The 9,106-nt window shown below is 41.9% G+C and overlaps 1 protein-coding gene across 1 annotated transcript in view; it reads left to right on the top strand.

Annotated features, from left to right (window-relative positions):
- The first annotated feature begins 7,701 nt into the window (after positions 1 to 7,701).
- Positions 7,702 to 9,106, top strand: part of LOC107742636 (iduronate 2-sulfatase-like) — a 4,662-nt gene continuing 3,257 nt past the window's right edge. The window contains exons 1-3 of the mRNA XM_016555692.1: positions 7,702 to 8,027; positions 8,146 to 8,323; positions 8,544 to 8,739. Of these exons, the coding sequence (XP_016411178.1) occupies positions 7,803 to 8,027; positions 8,146 to 8,323; positions 8,544 to 8,739 (599 nt within the window). The 5' untranslated portion in view covers positions 7,702 to 7,802. The remainder of the gene's footprint in view (positions 8,028 to 8,145; positions 8,324 to 8,543; positions 8,740 to 9,106) is intronic.

Here is a 9,106-nt window from a genome sequence, read left to right as displayed (position 1 = left end):
ACCACGAGCAGTTCTGTCTTAGCAAGGTTGAGTTGAAGGTGATGGTCCTTCATCCAGCTAGAAATATCTCTCAGACAGGCTGCAATGCGAGCAGCTACCGTCGGATCATCTGGTTGGAAGGAGAAGTAGATTTGAGTGTCATCAACATAGCAGTGATAAGAAAAGCCATGCTTCTGAATGACAGATCCTAATGATGACATGTAGATGGAGAAGAGAAGTGGTCCAAGCACTGAGCCTTGAGGCTCAGTTTACTTTGAGCCCACCAGGAGCTCCATTTACTTTGATTCCGCCGAACTACTCTACAACCGTACTCAGGATGGGCACCCTATCAAGGAATATGTGGAGGAGTTTATTGAACTCTCTCATCTTGTGCCCTGGAGTGATGACGTATTAAATACTCTTTTCTGGCTTGGACTCGACAACAGTCTTGTTGGCCAGGTACCCACATCAGCCAGCTCTTATTCTCTCGCACAGTATATTGACTGCGTGATGTTGCTGTGTGGTTCCTCCCTCACCGCTGGTGAGGTGGTTGAAACCCCCATCCCGACTCTGTCACTGGCTACTTCTTTCATGTCTGTCCATGAGTTTGTTCCAGAGTCCACTCCAAGGTTCAGTCAAGTCCCCACTCCAGAGTGTCAGTCCAATTCTGAGTCCGCTCCAGAGACTAAGCCAGAGACCATAATAACCAAAGCCCAGTGGAGAAGGCTGAGTAAAAGGAAAGGGTCCGCTCCAGTGTCAGCTCCAGCCCCTGAGTCCGCTCCAGTGTCAGCTCCAGCCCTTGAGTTCGCTCCAGTGATTCCTGCTACTCTACTGGAGCACAGTCCAGTAAAAACTCCAGTCTCCACGCACTGCCCAGTGTCTGCTCCAGCCCCATGGTCCGCTCCAGTGTCGGCTCCAGCCCCTGGGTCCGCTCCAGTGTCGGCTCCAACCCGAGTTTGCTCCAGTGTCTCCTGCTCCTCTACTGGAGCACAGTCCAGTAAAAACTCCAGTCTCCATGCACTGCCCAGTAAAGGCTCCAGCGCCAGAGCACAACCCAGAGATAACTCCAGTCCCCGAGCACTACCCAGTAAGGACTCCAGCACTGTCCTTCCCTGAGTTCACGGTCAAGATGGCCACTACGCCAAAAACCCCAGTCAGGATGGTCGCCAGGCCTAAGTCTCGGCCTATCAGGACTACCATGCCAGAACCTATGGCTCTAGCCCCTGACCAGAGTTGAGTGAGGGCTCCTGTTCCCGAGTTAGGCCCTGTGAGGGCTCCTGTTCCCAAGTTTAGCCCAGAGAGGGCTTCTATTCCTGAGTTAGGCCCTACCATGCCAGAACTTATGGCTCTAGTCCCTGACCAGAGTCGAGTGAAGGCTCCTGTTCCCAAGTCTAGCCCAGATAAGGCTTCTGTTTCAGAGTTTAGCCCAGAGAGGGCTCCTGTTCCCGAGTTTAGCCCAAAGAGGGCTTCTATTCCTGAGTTACCATGCCAGAACCTATGGCTCTAGTCCATGACCAGAGTCGAGTGAAGGCTCCTGTTCCCGAGTTGGGCCCAGTGAGGGCTCCTGTTCCCGAGTTAGGTCCAGAGAGGGCTCCTGTTCCCGAGTTTAGCACAGAGATGGCTCCTGTTCCCGAGTTAGGCCCAGTGAGGGCTCCTGTTCCCGAGTTAGGTCCAGAGAGGGCTCCTGTTCCCGAGTTTAGCCCAGAGAGGGCTCCGGTTCTCGAGTTTAGCCCAGAGAGGGCTCCAGTCCCCGAGTTTAGCCCAGAGAGGGCTCCAGAGAGGGCTCCAGTCCCCGAGTTTGGCCCAGAGAAAGCCCCTGTTCCCGAGTTTGGCCAAAAGAAAGCTTCTGATTCCGAGATCGGCCCAGTGAAAGTATCTGTCTCAGACCAGAGTCCAGTGCAGGCTCCAGCCCCTAACCAAGGTCCAGTGCAGGCTCCAGCCCACGAGCTCAGTCTAGTGCCCGCTTTCGCCTCAGAGCTCTGCCAGAATCCAGCTCCAGAAGGTACCCACTTCACAGGGTTCAACCAGGAGCCTGTCACGTCACAAAGTTCAATCTGGAGCCCAGTCCTCCTTCGTCAGTCCTTGTGTCCACTCCTCCAGAGCGCCCTCCACGGTGTCTGCTCCTCCAGAGCACCCTCCCGTTTCTGCTCCTCCGGAGCGCCTCCCAGTGTCTGCTCCTCCGCGCACTCTAGTGTTCCTTGCTCCTCTACCTGGGCGCGGCCTGGATCCGGTGTTTGACACAGAGTTAAGCCAGGAGCGCTTTCCAGTTTCTACATCTGGTACCACGCCTGACTGTCCTGCCAGGGAGGTGGTCTGTGAACCTGCTACCTACCCTGTCTCAGTTATAGTGGCCGTTAGTAATCTGTCTGTGCCCTATGTTCCAGTTATGCCTGCTCCGCCCTGGTGGGTTTCAGCTTCATCTACTGTCACAGTCACCAGTTGAGCCGCCTCTGCACTGCATTTCCCAGCATTACTCTTGCCACTCACCTGCACTCCCTTGCCAATCACTCACACCTGAAATCCATCAGTGGATCCTCCTCCACTGTCACTGACAATCAAGCTATCTATAATGACATGCTCACTCCACTCTCTCATTGTCTGGTCTCGCAGTTGCTTAGCACAACTTACCTGACTCACCTCTCTGTTTACTCACCTCCAAGTACTTGGCGATCTGCTCCCGGGTTCTCCAGCGTTCCACCGATCCTCTGTTCCTGGCATTCCTCCTGAAAGAAAGGAAAGGACATTACTTCACCCAGTTAAGCTACCCATCCCTTTCAGTTACCTGGATTCATTACCTACTATGTCTTGTCTGCACCTGCCTCAGTTTTCAATAAACCTGCTGTTATATTGACTTACCCTTGTGTCCCATCGTGTTTGCTGACACATTGGATGGATTTTGAATTGTTTTTATTTGTTTTCTGATTTTCTGATTTTCTCCTAGTTATATATTATCGTATGTTGTGCAGCACTTTGGTCGGCCTTGTTTCGTGCTTAAATGTGCTCTAGAAATAAAACTGAACTTGAACATTGATTATATCGATAGCCTACCAGTCTATAAAAGATTCATATGATGCTGTCATCTTTGCAAAATATCTATACTACTGCTTTTCAATATCTACTTTATAACTATGTATTATGAGATTTTTTCCCCCTTGTATCTTCCCAAAGACTACAAATATTAAATCAAGCGATAATAGGCTACTATTATGGTTCTCTCAAGGTTATTAAAACATGACAAAAAAATTACACACACAAAAACCCCCCCCCACCAAATTCGCTAATCAACAGAACCAAACGTGCTCATTAATGCTTTAACACATAGGTATTGGGTCATACTTTAGCAAGCGGAACTTTTTTACTAATTTTACATTCTATCTTCAGTGTCATGTGAGTGCAGGAAGAGGCTCAATATCGCCCTCTATCATAGAGAACCACAAGCTGTATCAAGAAGTCTCTGCATTCAGGGCCTGCGGAGAGCCATATGGACAATGGCAAATATCTATACTACTGCTTTTCAATATCTACTTTATAACTATGTATTATGAGATTTTTTCCCCCTTGTATCTTCCCAAAGACTACAAATATTCAATCAAGCGATAATAGGCTACTATTATGGTTCTCTCAAGGTTATTAAAACATGACAAAAAAATTACACACACAAAAACCCCCCCCCACCAAATTCGCTAATCAACAGAACCAAACGTGCTCATTAATGCTTTAACACATAGGTATTGGGTCATACTTTAGCAAGCGGAACTTTTTTACTAATTTTACATTCTATCTTCAGTGTCATGTGAGTGCAGGAAGAGGCTCAATATCGCCCTCCATCATAGAGAACCACAAGCTGTATCAAGAAGTCTCTGCATTCAGGGCCTGCGGAGAGCCGTATGGACAATGGCAAGCTTTTGTCACGTTCAATCATACAGGATAAGAATTACTGCAAAGATATCAAAACCTCAGTCTTCACTTGTAAAAGTAATAATTCTTGTTATCAGCAATGGCATCATTAGCCTTCTTAAAAAATGCTCATTTTTGATATCAAGTAATTACATTTCCATTAGTGAAAATTGCAATTGACTGCTGTTCAAAAATAATTACAGATATGATCTCTGGTTCCATGAGATGAAGGGAACGAGACATTGCATTAGAAGAAACATCTAAAAGTTTCGCCTTTGACACCGTATCTTACTTTAGACATTTTGAAACAAAGCTTGCATCTCTCCAGCTGTAATCGTATTGTAATCAGTGCTGCTGAAAACACTAAAGCTGTTCTTCTTTTGGGTTTGTCTGTAGAAGCGAGTAATTTACAGGCAAACAAACGAACCCCCAAATATGAATGCAACACACAAAGCTTCACGTTAAGTGTTTTCCCATAGAAAACTATTATAAATAGCGCATTGCGTTCATGTTCTGGGCTCATCTGCTTGCCTTTATACAGTATGCATCATCAACTATGTGTATACTGAATTTCATCTTTTAGAATCACCCTCTTAGTATGTTAGGGCATTAGGGTTTTTTTCATGTTAAAGGGGTGGTTCATTGCGATTTCACTTTTTAAACGTTAGTTAGTGTGTAATGTTGCTGTTTGAGCATAAACAATATCTGCAAAGTTACGAAGCTGAAAGTTCAATGCAAACAGAGATATCGTCTTTTAAAATTCTGGCAGTTTAATGCCTACCAAAACAGCTGGTAGGGACTACAACAAGTTACTTCCCGAGTTCGTGACGTAACAAACCCTGATAAACCCCGCCCTCTGGAAAAGGCAGCAAAGGGGGCGAGGCCATGTTGCGCTGCTTTAGAGAAGAGGAAGAGAAAACTAGAGGTGCACATGAAAATCTATTCAAATATGAATCGCGATTCTGTCTTCTGCACGCAGGTCCATGTTTAACGCTTCTCATAGCTATGTGAAAATAAGTGTATAATTGGAACAGTTCATTGTTGGAGCTGAGCTGAATGAGAGAGAGAGAGAGAGAGAGAGATGCAGAGCGTGTGCAGAGCAGGGGGACGCGAGGAACAGTATTAAGAACCGCTGCTTTAGAACATTGATTTTGAAACTTGTGAATCCATTAGAATCGTTAGAAGACAGAATCGCGATTCATTTTCACTAAATCAGATCTCAGCACGGCCTGATTATATATGATCACAGAAGGAGTGAATATATGAACATATGAATATATATGTTATATATGAACATCAGTCTCAGATGTTCTTCCTCTTAGGTGTGGAGAAATGAAAGGTTACAGAATTTAGAGTTTCCTTGTTTATGTCTTATTAGAGCACACCCTGGCCATTAATGATAAGTAAGCAAGTTTATCAGGTGCTTTATACACCTCAAAAATGTTCAACATCACATCTGATGAATCTGCTAGATTCTAGAGAAAGCCCTAACTTTGCAGGTGCAGGCAAAAGAAGGAAGTGAAGAGAAATAAAATGAAACTTTGTGGGAAATCTTAGCAGTGTAAATGCGAGTTTACTCGCAAATGGTTGTAGGATTGTTTAATTATGGCCCCCAGAATTTGATCAGATTTGGCAAATTTGTTCATTCTCTGAAAAGCACTTTCAATGAAAGGGCCCAAAACAATAAACAAACAAAAACAGACACATGTACAGTATACAAATATAAAAGAATAAACAATATATGATTAGACTGAATTTGATTACTTAATTCTAGTCTGTGTGGTTTGTGAGTTACAAGCAATTAGGCATAAAATTACACATTATAATGCCGGCTAGTAATATTTTGGTAAGTATTTGGTAAGATATGAGACCAACCAAATCTGATTTGCTTGTGCTTTAAACAATTGTAATATTAGTATGGAAAGACTATTCATTAGATTTATGTGTTACATGAAAGACATGTGATGTGAGTGAATAAATGAGTTTTATTTCACCCATTCCAAACAAATACAAAACAAAATACAGAACAGTGAACAATGGTTAGAATGAACAAAGAGTAAAATTATGACAGTTTTTCTTCAGTAACCCTTACTTTTGAACCACTGGGCTCTGGCAACAACATCATTGGAGTAATCACCGCCGGTGGTGCCCACGTCCATGCGCTCATATGTTTGGACGTTCATCACTCCTGCATTGAAGGCTGATATTCCCCCGAAACAGACATTATACTACAACTGAGATATGAAATCAAACCAAGCACTGACATAATACTATTTACATTTATGCTCTGAAAAGGCATGCTTATATTTTTATTTCTAAAACATTTGTGAAATCTTCTAATCTTCAGTCGTTTACAACCAAATTCAGCAAACTGATTAATCAATAAAAATCATAAAACAGAAAAAACAAGGCCTCATGCACTTCTCCGTTAATGCTGTGAGTTAATTTGTTAATTAATTAATTATTAAGTTGCGTTAACCAACAGCTAATTAAAGGAAGTGCTGCAGGGGAACTTCTGCTTTGAAAAGGGAAGTTGGGAAAAATCAAGTTTACAAAATAAATGAAAAAAAATCTTCTTTTAATGTGACAAAAAAGTCTTCAGATTTGCACATTATATGGAGGCATGGCTTGCAGTGAACACACTTTGACATTTTGCATTCATGCGGTTTATCATTTTGAAACTGGCTTCTGTAATTTCCTGATCCTTCTCAACTATCCTATAATTTGTCTCATGTCTCATTAACTGTCCCTGTTTACAAAACAGGCCAAATAATGCTAAATATAATGTTACCTTATGCAAAATAATATATAACATTAATGATTTCCCAGTGACAAAAATGTTTTGCATGGATTATCTATTATTAGTGTGTCTATTTAAAGTCCAGATGTAGACTAAACAGCCTAAATATCATCTTATATGTGTCTTATTTACCTCATATTAAGATCATTGTGGCATTATCTTTCAAATAGAGTAAATCAGTTCTTCTGACCAACCTGCATGAGGCCAAAACCATTGCCATTTCTCCATCTGGGTAAGATCATTCTCAGCCAGTTTTTTGGAAGCCTCGACACCTTTGAATGGAAATCGTTGATATAAATTGCAATGCATGTAACTTAAAGGCAGGGTATGTGAGAATCACTTACTCTGCCTTTAAGTTACTGAACACACCAGTTAAGCAGGCATACCCTTTATTACGGTTAATTTGTCTTGTTTTGCTGTTGCCTCTGATGCACCGGTGGTGGTGTCTACTTTCATGATGTCTCCATAAATGCATGCTAGAAAATACATGGTAAGTATCGTCTGAAGGCCTTTAAAAAGTCTGTAAATAGTTAAATGCATGTAGGCTACTGCAGTTTTACTACATTTAGAATTTTTTTTAAATGTCATATGAACTACGGTTAAGTAATCGAGTTACAGCACCGCAGTAACGAGTCAAATTAATTCAATAACCGCAGCAGTTGATTTATGATGAAAACTCATTCGTTCGGTAATCGGTTCACTGAAAAGAATCGACTCATACGAGCGATTCATTTGACAATATGATTCTGATTCACTAATAAAAACCAGTCATAAGAATCGTTTGTTGGGGTATCACTGTATATTTGTTATTCACTATAGAGCAAGGGTGCCCAGGTGTGTTTGATTAGGGTTGGAGATGAACTTTGCAGGACAGTCGATCGCCAGGAGCAGGGTTGGGCACCCCTGCTATAGAGCCAACTCAAAATAGTTGTTTTACCAGCACTACGTATGTACAGTAGACAAGAGAAAACGTGTACTGTGTCTTTAAGATCAATTCCAGTCATCACAGCCAGTCTATGAAAACCAGGAAGCAAAACATTGCAAGTAGCGTGACATGTTATAAAATGAAGTTACTGGTGCGATAGTATTCAATCTAAACTATATCGCGCTATTTCCGCATGAACATATGCACATAGTGTTTGTAAATACTCAGATTAGGATGTTTCTTTTGATTTTACACGTTTTGGAAGCAGGTGTTTTTGCAGTAGATAGCAAACAGTTCAACATTTTGTACTTAATTGCTGATGATTTGAGACCAACTTTAGGCTGTTACTCTGATCCAGTGGTCAAGTCACCAAACATCGATCAACTTGCATCAGTGAGCACAGTGTTTCATAACGCCTATGCACAGGTATGTTGTATTATTGCTCATCAAAAAACATAAATATGCATTATACATACTATGTAAAGCTGTATTGGTAGTGTACATTTAAGTTACAGGTGCACACTACTGTTGTGTTCTTTTAAAGCAAGCTGTTTGTGGACCTAGTAGGGTGTCTTTCCTAACAAGTCGAAGACCAGACACCACAAAGCTGTATGATTTCAACTCCTACTGGAGAGTCCATGCAGGGAACTACACTACACTTCCTCAGTACTTCAAGTCTAATGGATACACCACTTTATCAGTTGGCAAAGTCTTCCATCCTGGTAACTAGTCCATCTGATGTATGCATGCATGATCATGTCCCAATGCAAAAAATCCTAAAAACGTGACTTTGCTATGCCTTCTTTTTTTCCCTCTTTTCATTTTGATGTGAAATATGACCTGGGCATTTATTTTTGATTGCCTTATAATCCTTTCATGTGTTAACTGTCTTGTTTGATGTTTAAACTAATAATGTTTCTCTTTCACGTGCTCGTCCTCAAGGCATTGCCTCCAACCACTCGGATGATTACCCGTACAGCTGGTCTGTACCACCGTATCATCCACCCTCTTTTAAATATGAAAAGAGGAAGGTCAGTGTGTGGATATGTGTACAGTACACACTTCCTCCTCAGTGTCTGTGCTTTCAATCCCATGCTGTGTTGTTTAAATGTCCCTTGGTAAAGCCACACCTGTCCTAGCAATCAGATGTATGGCTTTGGTTTTATATCTGGGATTTATTTGGAGGTTGGAATTTTGACTTAATCTTAGGTTCAGATCATCATAGACAATTCTAAACCAGTAAACCAATGTCCAACAAAATATTCGAAGACCATTTATATAATATATTATTACCAGCAGTGGTGGACGAAGTACACAAATCAAGTACTTGAGTAAAAGTACAGATCCGTATAATAAAATATTACTCCAGTAAAAGTAAAAGTACTCAGTTTTCAATTTTACTCGAGTGAAAGTACAAAAGTACTTACTTTTTTTATGTACTTAAGTAAAAAAGTACCATAGATGAATGTTTATTTTGCAGTTTTATATAGGCTACTTTATCATTT

The sequence above is a fragment of the Sinocyclocheilus rhinocerous genome, unplaced genomic scaffold (genome assembly GCF_001515625.1).
Source record: "Sinocyclocheilus rhinocerous isolate Xijiao unplaced genomic scaffold, SAMN03320098_v1.1 scaffold70, whole genome shotgun sequence".
NCBI lineage: Eukaryota > Metazoa > Chordata > Actinopteri > Cypriniformes > Cyprinidae > Sinocyclocheilus > Sinocyclocheilus rhinocerous.
Note: the sequence above shows the minus strand (reverse complement) of the source record. Positions and strands in the feature narration are given on the sequence as shown.